General features: G+C 44.3%; 1 protein-coding gene across 1 annotated transcript in view; it reads right to left on the reverse strand.

Moving 5' to 3' along the window:
• Nucleotides 1-16,823, reverse strand: part of LOC126235454 (Down syndrome cell adhesion molecule-like protein Dscam2) — a 289,196-nt gene that overhangs the window by 25,970 nt on the left and 246,403 nt on the right. Inside the window, exon 18 of the mRNA XM_049944177.1 lies at nt 13,215-13,508. Coding sequence (XP_049800134.1) covers nt 13,215-13,508 — 294 coding nt within the window. The remainder of the gene's footprint in view (nt 1-13,214; nt 13,509-16,823) is intronic.

Here is a 16,823-nt window from a genome sequence, read left to right on the forward strand (position 1 = left end):
TCTCAGCACTATGGGACTTAACATCTGAGGTCATCAGTCCCCTAGAACTTAGAACTACTTAAACCTAACTAACCTAAAGACATCACACACATCCATGCCCGAGGCAGGATTCGAACCTGCGACCGTAGCGGTCGCGCGGTTCCAGACTTAAGCGCCTTTAACCGCGTGGCCACACTGGCCGGCTTCTGTCAGACTGTCCTGGATTTTCGTATTGTGCATTGAAATCACTTTTTAATTAGTTATATAAAACTTCTAAGATAGCCATTAGTGTTCCTTTTAATAGCCTCACACCCTCTGAACCAAAATTATCTCTACTGGCAGGCACTACTCGTTTCTCATCTAATTCTTGCACATATGATAAACTACTTCATATGAAACGTTGCTGCTACAATGGCTCTACCACATATATAGCATTAATCGGCAAATGAGCTCCTAGTTTCATCCACACTAGCCTTACCGTTCATTTCTGTACTGTATGCCAGGGATCGAGTCTAAGGGCCCACTTACGCAGTTTAATTGGCTTACCCGACATATCAGGTTTTCCTTGTGTGAGTTTGGATTTTTCAGCTGTAAACCCGGGGCACAATGATGTATTATCCAGCTCTACAGTGTGCTGCTGTAGATCAACTTCGGCGTGGTGTTTAACCCGGAAGTCCACTCCCATTACGACATCGTAGAAAGCGCCCACGGTAGGAAGAGCTTCGACACATAATCGGAAGTCCCTCCCTTGTATTCGGAAATGCAGCAATGTGGAAAGGAGGGTATTTACGCTCTTAACACCCACACCACTTATCATGCAACGTCGTGGGCTCAATTTCACTGTAGCCAATGTACTCTGGCTAGCCACGAATACCTGCGATCATGCATCTAACAACAAGTTACTCAAACTTCCCTTTAGATAGACGAATGGACACATGTCTGCCAATGATTCTGCACTAGGGTGTCTTATTCGAATTTACTGGGGTGCGTGTGTTACGCTGATTCCACAGTCTATGCGCCTGTGGACGCTTTTGAACAGAGTGCCCTACTTTCGTGCACCTCAGATATTGTTTGCTACCTACAAATATGTTGGATGTGGCCTGCAGAACCACACCTATAACAAACGAAGTCCTCATTGTACGCTATCCGTTGGTCTAGCGACTGAATCAGTCGAAGGTGATGCAGTTGCTACTGAATGTGTGTCCGCTTCCTTAGCTGAGTGATCAGCGAATCTCACTGCCATGCAGTGGCTCTAGGTTCAATTCCCGGGCGGATCGGAGATTTTCTCCGCTCGAGAACTCGGTGTTACGTTGTCCTTATCACCAATTCATCAACATCGACACGCAAGTCACTCAACGTGGAGTCAACTGAGAAAACTTGAAACTCCAGAATGAGATTTTCACTCTGCAGCGGAGTGTGCGCTGATATGAAACTTGCTGGCAGATTAAAACTGTGTGCCGGACCGAGACTCTAACTCGGGAACTTTGCCTTTCGCATGCAAGTGCTCTATCAACTTTTTTTATTTTTTATTTTTATATTTTTTTATATTTTTTAGGGCCTCATATCTCCCCTTCTAGCCCTTCCATTCGCTCTCCTTCATGCGCCTTCTTCGGCGAGCTTCAATGCCCCACTTTTTGTTGTTGTTGTTGTTTTTAATGGGTTATGAAACTGAAGTGCATGTTGAAGACAATGTTAGAAAATTGTAAATTGTAATCCGAATTGATTACGGTGAAAATAACTCCCTCTATAATACTATTGACAGCATTAACGGAACGCAAAATATTCTTCCATTAGAATTTAAACAAAAGTGAGAGAGAAGCAAAGTAAAAAGTAAGATAGGAAATTAAACTTCTTCAGTGACGCACGTCTTGTGCATGAGAGTAGTTTTTCCCTACTATTCTTGTGCTGTGGCATGACTCCTGTTACTTCTTGGGAAAACATGCTTTTTCGGGGTTCTGTTGAGGCTACCGTATCGGTTCCGGGGCACACAAAGTCCCCACCGTACTTCACCCTCAACAGCAATCCCCTATTTTGGCAGTCTATCTTGTTCGGTCGATTTCATATTATTTAGGTGTTAACCGATGCCTTGTTTCTGAAACAAAATTTGCATCATATTTCCGAACTTCTTTTTATGGTCTTTGTTCCGGTATATTTTGAAGTATTCGTCTTTCATATATTCTCGATATTCTTGTAGATTGTCATTGTCTTTGTTGTTAACAACATAATTGACAAAATTTCCGAATAACCACAACATGACATTGTTTTTTTGTGGTGGAAAGGAAATTCTTCTGGGAAGAGTATATCGTTTAGTGTGATTTCTCTTCCATCGGTCCGTTTGAGAAAAGCGACTTTCAATACAATGTCATTCCAAATATTCTTGTATCCATTACAGATGAAGCGACGCTTTAAGGAGTCCAAATTGTGACAATTTTGGCACTAATTGGTTGCTTGTAGTCCTATTGAATACAGTTTTTCATTGGTACTAATGATGTTGTTGACAACTCTGTACCATGACGCTTGCACTTCTGTAGTCAGTGTTTTGTTACTTATATTAGTCCATATTTTTTCCCAGTTTTTGTTGGAATACTTCAGCTCCATTTTATTTTGGTTTTCGCGTGATTGTAACTTCTCTACTATATATTTACTTGTCCTCTTATTTTTGTCTGTTAAAATGCATGTCAAGTAGATTAATTCTACATAAGAATCCTTAATATTCTTTAGGTTGTAATTTAGGTTGTGAACATCTACTGGCGGCATCATGCTTCCGGGTTTGAGAAGGTTAAATAGAGCGGCAGTTATGCTGTTCGGCTATGTCTCTATAAGTTTTAGCGTTCTGTTAATGAAGAGAGCAGTGTTTTTCCTCCGAAGGTCTGTCAGCCCCAGGCCTCCGTTTTCGGGTCGCAATGTAGTCGTTCCTACTGCTACTCTAAAAATATGGCCTTTCCATACGTATCGACAGATTGTGCTCTTTATATATTTCACTATGTCTGGAGGTGTTGGTAATATCTGAGCGACATATGCATCTTTCGAAAGAACTGCACAGTTTATTAGTTTAATTCTTTGCTTGATATTTAAGTCTCTCGTTTCATGCAGTATTAAGCTGCCTCTGATTTTTCCTAACACCTGTTTCCAATTAGCAGGCGTTGTTCTTAATGGGCAACTGTAAAACGTTATGCCCAAAGCAGTGTGACGCTCCACCCTGTTTGCCCACGGTAGCTGCACATTGTCAAGACCCTGTAAATTTAAAAAGGAACTTTTCGTTTCATTTATCCTCGCACCACTTGCCCTGCTATAAAGCAATAACTTGTCTGTTAGCTGGGCACAGTCATCATCGCTCCTTACGAGAACTCCCACATCGTCAGCGTATGCATTTGTAACCGTCTTCAGCCCAGCTATTGTTATACCTTCTAAGGTTGTGTTCAAAAGCCGTAAAAGCAGAGAAACCACATAAAACAACATGGACAGGGGACTTCCCTGAGGACCTCCACTAGATATCAATACTTCATTAGTATATTGTCCATTGATCGAGATTTTGGTTCGTATGCCTCTGACGATGTTCATTAAAACCGCTAAGTTGCCATCATTGAAACCTATGTGTTTCAAGGTTCTGAACAGATATTCGTAGTTGACTCTGTCAAACGCTTTAGCAAAATCAATGAAGGCAATGCCTCCATTCGCTGACGATGATGAGAAAATAGAAATAATGTCTCGATATTCACATACAGTCTTAAAAATGGTATGTCGAGGGAGACACGTCTGGTAGCATCCCATGACTTTTTCTAAAATCGGTCCCATTCGTTCTTTAATTACACGTGCAACTACCTTGTAATCTGAGTTCATTAGACTGATCGGCCTCATTTTAGTAATATATTTCGTGTCCGTACTTCTTCCCTTTGGAAGTAGTACAGTTACACTTTCCTTGAAAACAGCAGGAATTTCCTCTCCCCTCAAGACGTCATTAACTACTTCCGTGAATTGGGAACCTACTAGGTGCCAAAAGGTCCTATAAAACTCCACAGGCAGGCCATCTGGGCCGGGAGGCTTACGTGAAGGTGAAGATTTGAGTATATCAAAAACCTCGTCATTCGTAATTTATAACGTTAAACCTCTGTTCTCCTCCTCTGTAACAACTACCTCTATTCCGGAGTTCTGTAAAAACTCTTGTACTGAGTTGTCGTCAGAAGCATTTACAGAATATAATTGCTGAAAAAATCTATGTGCTTCAGTTAAGATATCCCTTTGTTCTGTCAGGACTCTGTTATCTTCCGTTCTGAGGCTGGCAATAAAATTTCTTCTTCTGTTTTTTGTGTGTTGTATCAAGTGGTAGATGGAGGTGTTTTCTGCCTCCACCGTCGTTCTAGTGTGTGATTTGATTTGTAATCCCTCCAAATGTACCCTCTTGATACTGATCATTTTGGCTTTAACGTTTTTAATATTGAGAAAGGCGTCTTGAGACATTGGTTGGTCGTAAAGGTCTCTTAAGCAAGAGTAGTAAAACTCCATTGTGTGTCTTGACCACATTGCCCTTTCTTTGGCGTAATATCTGCGCTGCTCTTATCTTTTTCTTAGCGGCCATAGTCCACCATTCAATAGTTGTTCTATATTTAGTACGCATCCTTAAAACAGACTGCCAAGTTTCTTGCATCTTTAAAGCTAGAGCGTTTTCAGAGAGGGTATTGATATTTAATTTCCATAGTGGGCGACCCAAATATGTCTTTTGCCTGGTTAATTTGATGCTGCACCTCACTCCGAGGTGGTCAGAGAAGGCAGCTGGTATCACCTCGATACTACAGACTTTAGTGTCTGAAGTGGGGGTGACATATATTCTGTCGATTCTGCTCTGTGTTGCACCAGTGATATATGGTTCAAATGGCTCTGAGCACTATGGGACTCAACTGCTGAGGTCATTAGTCCCCTAGAACTTAGAACTAGTTAAACCTAACTAACCTAAGGACATCACAAACATCCATGCCCGAGGCAGGATTCGAACCTGCGACCGTAGCGGTCTTGCGGTTCCAGACTGCAGCGCCTTTAACCGCACGGCCACTTCGGCCGGCTACCAGTGATATATGTGAAGCGAACCAGCGTCGGATATTTTATTTCCCAAGCATCAAACAACTTCATGTTGGTGACCAACGCCTGCAGTTCTTGCGAGAAGTTAAAATTTGGTCGCTGATCCTTTTTATTTAAAACGCAATTAAAATCTCCACCAATGACAATTTCTGCAGGGTTTTCTTGGAGTAGAAATAAAATGTCACTTTTAAAAAAGGCTGCCCTCTCTCGTCTCGCATTGTTGCCTGAAGGTGCGTATAGGTTTATAAAAGTGGTGTTAAAATTTTTGCAGCTAATTCCCCTCCCCGACTATAAAGGCACACGTTTCTCATCTCGATCCCTTCTTTAGCAAGGATGGCTGTTCCACACGCGTTTTCTGGAGCCACATTCAACACCTCTTTGTACCCCGAAACATACAATTCTTTGACATTAACTTCCTGCAGGAAGGCGATGTCTGTATCTGACTGATACAGAAAGTCCTTCAGTGCAGCTACCTTTGCTTGACTCTGAATCTTGTTTATGTTTAAGTGGTCACGTTATATGTATGTTCCACTGTGAGACGCTACAAGACAGTAAACAGAGGACACGGTATTGGAGCCGCGTACAATAACTTCGGTTCAAATGGTTCAAGTGGCTCTGAGCACTATGGGACTTAACTGCTGAGGTCATCAGTCCCCTAGAACTTAGATCTACTTAAACCTAACTAACCTAAGGACATCACACACATCCATGCCCGCGGCAGGATTCGAACCTGCGACCGTAGCGGTCGCGCGGTTCCAGACTGAAGCGCCTAGAACCGCTCGGCCACACCGGCCGGCTAATAACTTCGGGTTGGATATATATAGTGTTATTTTATTTTACTTGTATTCCATTGACGGTTTTCCTTCGTTTTTCTTTTCTTTTCTTTCTTCTTAGAGTTCGGTGTAAAATTTTTTAATAAAAAGATTCTTCCTCAAAAACCCCTTCCGCCCCCATTGCATCGGTCTGATCCTCCTTTTCGTCCGCCCAGTTAAATCGTGGCTCGGTGATGTCTTGTCCATGTCCTTGTCCAAGTCGGGTTTCATTGTCCATATCTGATGTCGTATTGTCATGCAAGGGTTCATATGTTCCGTGTGGCGTGTCAGCCCGTTCTTGTCCCTTGTTCCGATCCGAAGACTCGCCGACCGCTTCCTTTTGTGTATCTTCATCCTTCTTTTCGGTTTCCTGTATCTTCCTCAGCCGCTCTCTTAAAGGAGGGACCAAATTCTCTGCAGCTTGATGTGCTCTTCGTCTCTTTTTATTTTTTGACGATTTCGGTGAAATCGTCGGTGAAACCTTTGGTGAACTTCCTGGCGACTCCATGGAAGGCCGAGGAGAAGCCACCTGTCCCGCCCTCGTGGCGGATGATTTTTGAGCTCCGTTAATTTCGGAGTCGGCCGTTGCTGGTGTTTCTACGACACGTGAGAAGGGTGGTGTCATTGGTTCGTCTTTTTGTGCCCCTCCTTTTCCTTTGACGTTTCCTGAACCTGTCTGTGGTGTCCTGTTATCTGTGTGGTTGTCAGTTTTCTGTTGTATCACTTCCTCTTTATGTCCATCCACTGTAGTTCCCTCTGGGATGTTGGCCCTTTCGTGTGTAACTACCGCTTCGTACTCTGCCATGTCTACATCAGGTATTATCGATGAAGTTTGTCGCTCGCTGGAAGAGTTGTCAGACTCAGAGGGCAATCGCGGTGCGTCCTCAGTGATGTCATTACTGGCCAGATTCTGATTGTCATCGTTAGTCAACTCCGCGGTGCTTCCCGTTTCCGTGCGCGCGTCGGAAGGTCCCGTCTGCTCGGCCATATTCTGTTGATAGGGGGCCCGGCTAGCTGCCGCGGCAGCGTACGTCACTTGCATGCTAACAACTTGTCCTGGGACAGCCGCCTCGTTAGTCGGTAACTGAGGAACACGCCTTCTGTCTAACTCCATTCAAAACCGGAAACATATATTGCTCCGACCATTTTTCTGCAATATTAGATATAACCCTACCATAGGCTGAAGAGCAGCATTGATTGCTTCGGCAGGGACCTCGAACGGCAGTTCGAAAACTCTCACTGCTCGAATGCCTAGCCCAGCATGGGAAACAAGAACGTCACTAACGGTTCCGTCTGCATGATTAAATTTCATTTTGCCACCACACTTGTGAACTATCGAGGTGCACAAATCAGAGGAAATCAATTACAAAAAGACAGAATTGGAAACAAAAGAAAGATGAACGCCAATAATTTCGTCTCCTGTGATCTTGACTGTTTCTGAAAGCCACCTTTTGATCTCAAAAGTCTTTGGTCTTTTACAGGTCCAATCAAAAGTGAATCTAACCGTATCTCTTCTTTCACAGTTAATTTTGTTCGTTTTGTCATTTTCAATCACTGAAAGATGCAAAGTAAACAAAGCGCTCTACTGACCTTCGTAACAGCCACACAGCCGCTGTTTACGCCAGCCCTCCTGGTGCTGCCGCCACACGTCCGTCCAGCTCGGCAGCCGAGCAGCAAAAATGTCAACTGAGCTACCCAAGCACGACTCACGTCCCGTCCTCACAGCTTTACTTCTGCCAGTACCTCGTCTCCTACCTTCCAAACCTTACAGAAGTTCTCCTGCGAACCTTGCAGAACTAGCCTGCGGAAGGCAAATGTCCCGAGTTCGAGTCTCCGTCTGGCACACAGTTTTAATCTGCCTGGAAGTTTCAACTTGAAACTCGGTGGCCAAAGTTCCTCAGATAGGGGTTCCTGGCCATTAACGACAAACGAACATTTCATTTCATTTTACTGCACGTGTACATTGTCCGACATTTCGAACAGCAGGCCGCGCAACAACGCATCAATCACCACATTGTTTTGCTTACAGCAAAATGGCTTTATTGGCAATATCGTCATTCGCTGATAATTGGATACTGATTTTTCTCATGAGGTCCAAAAGAACCTCTTTTGATTCTCCGTACTCCTGTGTATCGCCATTAAGTTTCTCGTGGTGATACTGCTATGTATTTTTTTTTCTTTCTGTAACAATCCACTAACGCTTCCTAAAAGCGTGAGAAGGACTGCGCAGCCCGCAATTTTTCTTTGCACACGACATATGTTGCAGCACCCCTTTACAGTTTTAAAGGAGCTACACTTAGCAGCTGTTCATTAGTCCCGTTCCCTAGTTTCTATCCATGAAGATAAAAATATCTTCCACCAGTGATGCCATACCGGCATCAAGGATAGGTGAAGACATGCCCGAAGATGACCCTTCTCATCATTCACTATTCAAACGATTCACGTCCCTACGCAAAGCTTGTCATCTGTAATCTTAGCTACCTCATTTAGAAGATGCTGAAAAAAAAAAGTCGTCAGCACTTACTAACTCGCATTGAAAGCCACTGCTACTCCGCTGGACGAACATTTCCAGCTCCAGCAAGTATTCTGACACTAATATTTTAACAGTTGCACTGTAGGTTATGCATCAGCGAGAGGTTCGCTCTTGATGGTTAGTAGAGGGACGGTAGATGAATGCAGCCAATCAACTGCTACAACATTTCATTGAGAGACACGAACAGACATGGTTCAGAACATCCGGTACAGACAGACTGGAGACGACGGAAGGTGACCGACGGTTCCCGGCTTGCTGTTATGGACGCGCTGATGCAGGCGTTCCCCACAGTTGTGAACCGTTGCCCGATTACCATCGCATGATGGTGGATGGTGGCGGATGACTGTTGGATGGCGGCGTGACAGCGGCACGACGTCTGTGGGTTCGGGTTGGATACTCACACGGCAGTCGTTGATTCGCGTTGTCATAACTGTGGTTACGACTGAAACAGGCTGCTGGTCGTCAGATGGCCCAGCTGTGAAGGCACTAAGAAGGGCTGGTCCTTGTCGCTTAAATCCCCAATTCCATGTGCTGTCAGTTACCGGAAAGCCAATACATCAAGGCGGCGACGAAACGTCTGGAGCGGAGTCGAAGGATAGGTGTGGTGTAATCATTATTTAGGCAGAGGATGCAGCAGCGGCCCACGTGACGGTCCTCTGGATTACTCACAGAACCGCTGACTGCGGAAGCAGTGACGCTTGTGATGTTGCTGATATGACAGAGCATTGGCTAGCGTAATGCTGCCTAGTTTTGTTGCTGGGCCAGTGTTCCGGCTGGCAGATTCCGCCGGTACAGGTGGCTGGAATTAAAGCAGCACTTTCAGAGCAAGAGAGAATGTTTAGGAAGTGGTTAAGGCACATGTTAACAAATGAACCAACGAGGATATCTCGAGCCTGTAGGGACCTATCGGATATGAAAACCAAGAACATGCTGAATGGATGTTATACACTGTAGCGACAGAAGGCGTACCTTTTTATGTCTACGATAGGTTTCTTTTATTTAATACGTCAGGACTCCACGCCCGTAGTCACTGAAGAAAGAACATCTCGAGGAAAAGGTAAAATTAACACAGAACTAAAATCATCATCCTGGCTCTACTATATTTGTTTTATGGCTACATGACAGGGAAGAACTACACAAAATCCAAGATTTTCTGAAAAACATATATCTGAATATCAGATTCGAAACGGAGACGGTGAGCTTTTTTTATGTGTTGATTTACAGAAGAAATAACAATACTCTAGATCACAAAGTTTATAGGGAAACTACAGGCACGGGAAGGTATCTAGACGCCGCTTTGCACAACTAAACGGGTCGAGAAACAAGTTGCTCCGAACACTCTGTTAGGGGTCCATTCCGCATCACTAACAGAGCTTGCGACTTCCTTATGGGAACACTGATGGCCAACAGGTACTGTGACTTTTACATAAATATGGCATTACAATGTAGGGGTAATAATAATAATACTAACAAGAGGAACTAGGGATCTCCCACACATTCTGTAAGTTTACCTTCGAGTTTTCAGTCAACCTCCGACATGCAACTGACATGCCTGACCACATACAGACACCGGATGTTTTAAGAACATTCGTTTGCTAACCTCAGAAAGCCGTGTTTACAGAAGCAGAGTAGAAATATAGAAGAATGAATACTGTTTCAGTGGAGACGATGGCTACAGAATTCCGTTCTCGTGGCTAGCCGCTGTCGTGGACGTAGACACCCAGCCATAGCAGACAGGGAACACAAGAAACTGCCGAGAAACAACCGAGGCGGCACAAAAACAATAAAATTTTCGATTCCACCTCTATTTCAGTACCTGCTTTAAGAACGCTGAAAGCGCTAGAGTGTCAACCTTACGTGTGACTCGTTCCACTGCATCCATCTCAGTTATTAAATATTCAGCTCTCAATCGATCTAGCCAGGTCGTTCTTATGGTCCGCCGTAGCCTGTTCATTTCTAATGGCCTGAGTTTCCCGTTTCGTCTCTCGTTCAGTGTCCAACATTCTGAGCCACATGTCAGACAGGTTTAGCCAACTCATTTGATACATGGTATCATTGTTATCCAGAAATGGTTCAAATGACTCTGAGCACTACTGGACTTAACATCTGAGGTCATCAATCCCCTAGAACTGAGAACTACTTAAACCTAACCAACCTATGGACATCACACACTTCCATGCCCAAGACAGGATTCGAACCTGCGACCGTAGCAGTCGCGCGGTTCCGGACTGAAGCGCCTAGACCTGCTCGGCCACCGAAGCCGGCTGTTATCCAGAGCTGTAAGTACTTTATCGTCGGCAAACAGTAATGAATGTATACTTTGGTGCTGTACTGTCACACCAAAACTTCTGCTCTGTCTATTCCACTAATCAAGAACGACTTCTAAGTACAACATAAGGAAGCTTAGTGACACAGAACATCCTTGTCTTAATACTTTAGTTATGTTAAAACTTTCTGTATCTTAGATCTAAAATTCTGAATTGCCTCATCTTGTTGGCAGAACCTTTTCATCAACTCTATTAATGCACAATCCACTCCAGTCTTTTCAATTGTTGTCCGTATTAACCTCCCTGTCACAGAATCATAGGCATCATCTACATCAACAAACATCAAATAGGGCTCTTGGTTTTTTTGCTATAATTTTCTGACACATCTGGCGTACACCTAATATATTATCAATACTGCTTTTCCCTGTGGTACAAAAATTTGCGCAACCTTCTCCAATCTGTTCTTTACTATACTACTGAAGAGCATACTCACCGAAGCTATTACACTTATTCCATTTTTTGTGCATGATTTTTCAGAACTGAAGGTAAATCAGATGGTACATTGCTGAGGATGCTGACTGTTCGTCACTTAATGTAATGAGTGATTTCTTTGGGCCTTACATTTTTAGGTTCCAGAACAGGAAGAGTAGACACACAGAGTGGACCAAGGGAGCATAAGGAACGCCACTGAGGTGGAAGCTCAGTTGCTCATGCGTCATTCGGGTGAATTCAAATTATTAACACAGCGGTTTCATTCATTTCATATTAACTATTTACTTATGTCCATTATTAATGCGTTGGGCAACGTAATTTACTTCTGTTCTTTTGATACTTCCTCAACGGTGCGGTCAGACACCGCTAATATTTGTTTGGCGCATAATTTCGTAGCGTTTTTGGTCTGTATGCTGGTATTCCGATTGAGACGTGTTTATTTATCGATTGTAATTTTTTGTTTGTAGTTCACTGTTGTTATTTGAGTTTTGGTATTGTCATTTTGTCATTTGGAGATAGTGAGTGGAGCTGTGGTGCTAGAAAATGGAGTCACAACTCGGGGAATCGGAACATCTACGACATATTGTTGTGTTTGAGTTCAGTAGAGTGGTGACAGTAGCGGAGACAGCCAGATACATTTGTATTGTGTATGGGAATAATACCACTTGACATAACATGGAAAGAAAATGGTTTTTCTCGTCTTAAGGAGGATCGTTTTGACACTAGTGACTCATCACGTTCAGGAAGACCTTCTGGATCTGATGAACATCGTTTAAGCTTATTAATCGTCAATGATCCACATCAGCGTACTCTAGAACTGTCAAATGTCATGAAATACGTTCATTCCACGAACGCGAAATATTTTCATGCAATGGGGAAGGTTCAGAAATCGGGTGTATGGGTACCGCACGCTCTAAGCCAAAATGAGCGCCTTGCTCATCATCAACTGGCCCGTCAACAACACCAACCGCTCCTGTCCTGTGCCGTTACTGGTGACGAGAAATGGTGTCTTTAGGTTAACATAAGGAGAAGAACGAAAATGTGAGCCCAAACAAAGCAGGAACTCCCAGTATAAAGATCTACCCGTCTACGTGCATCAGGAAAAAAAAGAAAAAAAAATGTTGTGTATCTGGTGGAACAGCGACGATGTGCTTTAGTACGAATTTTTTTCCGGAGGTCCGACCGTCAGTACTGAAATTTATTGTCACACTAACTGAGACGTCTCGCAGACGCAATCCAAGAACAATGTCCAGGGAGATCGCGTGAAGTGATGTCCGCCCTCTGCTAGACTGAATGAAAACACTACAGAAGACTTGAGTTGGAAAGTTGTTCCGCATCCATCTTATGCACCCGATCTTGGTCCTGCAGATTTTCCATTTTCCGCTCTCTCTGGATCAACCTTCAAAGATTATACGTGAATTAAAAGAGGAGAGAAAGAGAAAGGAAAGGAAAGGGAAAGATCACTGCTGTCAGCTGCATCGAGACATTACGCGGAATCAGCGGCGACGAGTGAGAATGTTAACCACTGAGCTATCCGGGACACAGCGTGATCACAACTGCGTGGAATGCCCATCGAGTGCAACCTACCTGCAGTCCCTGTCCATTTCCTCCAATTTCGTTCTCTGAGATACCAAAAGGACGTCCAACGTACTTGTGCATCCACACAGAAGAAGGTGAATCTAATACTCAGATAGCAATGAATTGTATAAATGCGTGGTGTCTGTTCTTTCGGAACCTTTTCGGATGAAAATGCGCTCTGAAATGGCCTAGACTAATACTTGCCAGAACTGCAGTCGCGGAGGCGAAAAGTTATCCCAGCGTCGGCACACTGTTATAAATAGTGCAGGAGAATATACTATTAATGACTGGAGTGTCTGATACGCGTATCAGCTGTGTTTATAAAACTTACAGAAAAACGCTACCAGCTTATGCACCATCTTAATGAATTCATGGGCCTAAATTTAATTTTTGAAGTGGCGTTTCATCCCAGGGCAAATTCTGGATACATATTTGCGTGTAATTCGAATGTAGTAAGAGAACGAGTGGTTTACACCTGACCTGTCTCGTCATCGAGAGTGACGAAGTCGTAGAGGGCGACGGTGGAGCCGGCGCTGTTGTGCGCGGTGAGGCGCAGCAGGTAGCGCGTGGCGGGCCGCAGGTCGAGCACGGAGAAGGGCGCGTCGGCGTGCGGCACGCTGTTGGACACGAGCGTCCAGCCGGCGCGGTCCCACCGCCGGTACTCCACCACCAGCGTCGAGATGGCGCAGCCGCCCGTGCGCCACGCCGACACCACCAGCGACACGCGCGTCGCGTTCACCACCAGCAGCTCCGACTGCGGTGGCGCCTCCGGCGCTGCGGAAAGCAAGGCGGGGTCGTTCAGTCTCTGGCTGTCGGACTACACTACTGGCCATTAAAATTGCTACACCAAGAAGAAATGCAGATGATAAACGGGTATTAATTGGACAAATATACTACAATTGACATGTGATTACATTTTCATGCAATTTGGGTGCATAGATCCTGAGAAATCAGTACCCAGAACAACCACCTCTGGACGTAATAACGGCCTTGATACGCCTGGGCATTGAGTCAAACAGAGCTTGGATGGCGTGTACAAGTACAGCTGCGCATGCTGCTTCAACACTATACCACAGTTAATCAAGAGTAGTGACTGGCGTATTGTGACGAGCCAACTGCTCGGCTACCATTGACCAGATGTTTTCAGTTGGTAAGAGATCTGGAGAATGTGCTGGCCAGGGGAGCAGTCGAATATTTTCTGTACCCAGAAAGGACCGTACAGGACCTGCAACATGCAACATCCTACTGAAATGTAGGGTTTTGCAGGGATCGAATGAAGGGTAGAACCACGGGTCGTAACACACCTGAAATGTAACGTCCACTGTTGAAAGTGCCGTCAATGCGAGAAACGGGTGACCGAGATGTGCAGCCAATGGCAGCCCATACCATCACGGTGGGTGATACGCCAGTACGGCGGTGACGAATACACGCATCCCATGTGCGTTCACCGCGATGTCGCCAAACACGGATGCGACCATCGTGATGATGTAAACAGAACCTGGATTCATCCGGAAAAATGACATCGCATGCGCTCCTGTCTGTGATGCAGCGTCAAGGGTAGCCGCAGCCATGGTCTCTGAGCTGATAGTCCATGCTGCTGCAAACGTCGTCGAACTGTTCGTGCAGATGGTTGTTGTCTTGGAAACGTCCCCATCTGTTAACTCAGGGATCGAGACGTGGTTGCACGATCCGTTTCAGCCGTGCGGATAACATGCCTATCACCTCGACTGCTAGTGATACGAGGCCGTTGGGATCCAGCACGGCGTTCCGTATTACCGTCCTGAACCCACCGATTCCATATTCCTCTAACAGTCATTGGATCTTGACCAAAGTGAGCAGCAATGTCGCGATACGATAAACCGCAATCGCCATAGGCTGCAATCCGACCTTTATCAAAGTCGGAAAGGTGATCATACGCATTTCTCCTCCTTACACGAGGCATCACAACAACGTTTCACCAGATAACGCCGGTTAACTGCTGTTTGTGTATGAGAAATCGGTTGGAAACTTTCCTCATGTCAGCACGTTGTAGGTGTCGCCACCGGCGCCAACCTTGTGTGAATGCTCTGAAAAGCTAATCATTTGCATATCGCAGCATCTTCTTCCTATCGGTTAAATTTCGCGTCTGTAATGTACATACAAGCGTACCGTATTGACAAGATGAATCAACAGTGATGAGCGGTTCCACGACCATCGATAATGATGTCTCGCCTTAAATGCCATCTTTGTTTAAGTCAAGTGGATGTAGTCTGGGGCAGCGAACGAAGTGGGTGGTTCTTATTTAGTTCTTAGCGGGCTTGCAGGAAGAGGGACGGAAGCTTGCGTGGGCCGGCGTGTTTGCTCAGTTGCCTGTGTGGCGCCGGCAGTGGCGTGTGGGAGTCTAGTACGGAGTCGAAGCGTGCCATGGGTACGCGAGGAAGGCTACCTTAGCCAAGGTTCGATTACTCGCACCTACACAGTGCAGTTTCCTGCCGCCTTCCACCGTGGCTTCTTGCTTCAATTGTGCCTTCCTACGGCCGCTGCACAATTCTGCGCTGACTTTGGAGACGGAGCGTCGTCATAGCGTCTGATTACATGGTGAGCGGATTTTAATGTAATTCTTGGTGATTCCTAAGCTGCTTAACCTCCTCAAAATTTTGATGGGACAGATGGTGTTGGCCCGTCCGTCAGTTCGTTGCTCTTTGGAATGACTTTAGCTTCGGGCTATCTTGTGCATTCTTACCAAGTATTATCTAGTGTTGTGATGCAACTGATTATCGAAGCTTGGTACTCTACTCAGTCTCTCGATTGACAAGCCTGCATAATGTGGCCTGAGGAACCTTTAAACGGTAAAGGGTGTTAATGTTTATAAGTTGTCCTTCCTAATTAAGCTGGATCTGGTAAGTGCCGAATTGGGTTTCCTCGCTGGGGCCCTGTTGACGTTTTGCTTTAACAGGATACTTTCAGTTACGACTTTTGGTACACTTCTTTAGTGTGTTGTGGATTAAAAGGCTGTTGCCGTTTTGGGGAAAATGATTTGGTTCTCCGAGCGCTCTTTCAATAACATTTTAAAAGGGTTTATTGGCTTGTCCCGCGTATCTTAAGCTGAAGTCGTGTACTTCAAAATTAGAAATCCCTTAGGCTTCTAGTTAATATGTGCTTTGTATTTCTTACATTACCATTGCCATTTTATACAGAGATACAAGTGCTTTAACATATATTCTGTTGTGTGTCGCAGAAACGAGAGGTCACAGTTCTTCCAGCTTGCACTGTTGTGAGGCGACCAGAAATTTTCCTTATTTGTAACATTTACCTCACATTCTGGTGTTTAGATCCAAATAGTCATGTTTGATGTAAATTTAGTGAAGAAGTAATTTGATTACGTTATTAATATTTCAAAAGGTTACTAAATTTCTGTTGAACATTTGAAATTTTGAGAGGTTGCAAAACTTGAGTTTCACCGAACTTTCTTTTGAGAAGAGTAGAAGGGAAACAAAGAAAGCTAGTCATTTGCTTGGTGAACTAAAATTGCTCCCTTAATTGGTTACATCAATATTCAGATATTCCTCCATCATTTTCCTAATTAACTGAGGTAATAAAAACTGTGATGGTATTTATAAATACTTATATTTATCATTGTTACAAATGATGATCAATCTGTTAAGGTCCAGAAGTTCATCCTATATCAACCAAACCTAAGTAGCGTGTCATAAGTATTGCAGCACCTTATGAAATCCGTTAAGGACCAGTAGTTGGACAGAGTGAAGCGGTAGGCATGTACTTAATTTTTTTCGTTCATCATATTAGATGTTTTCGGAAATCCTGCAACTGCGTCATTCATGATCTAAATAATGAAAACGGCACTAGTTACTCATACTTTGCTGCTCAGCACAAAGCGTTTCGGGAATTTTTTCTCAGTTTCAAGCGCATTTGTTCACACGAATATGCTCGGTGATGTTTGCGTGTGTGATTTTCTGCCCCTCTAGCGTCTTTTCGAAGCTAGACGGGAATCGGAAAATCGGACAAATTGAATTTTAGAGGTTTTTTTAACGCTATGTCAAATATGGTACTTTTGTTTGTTTACTTACAGGTATTGTCTCTCCTCCATTT

Source organism: Schistocerca nitens, chromosome 2 (genome assembly GCF_023898315.1).
Source record: "Schistocerca nitens isolate TAMUIC-IGC-003100 chromosome 2, iqSchNite1.1, whole genome shotgun sequence".
Classification (NCBI taxonomy): domain Eukaryota; kingdom Metazoa; phylum Arthropoda; class Insecta; order Orthoptera; family Acrididae; genus Schistocerca; species Schistocerca nitens.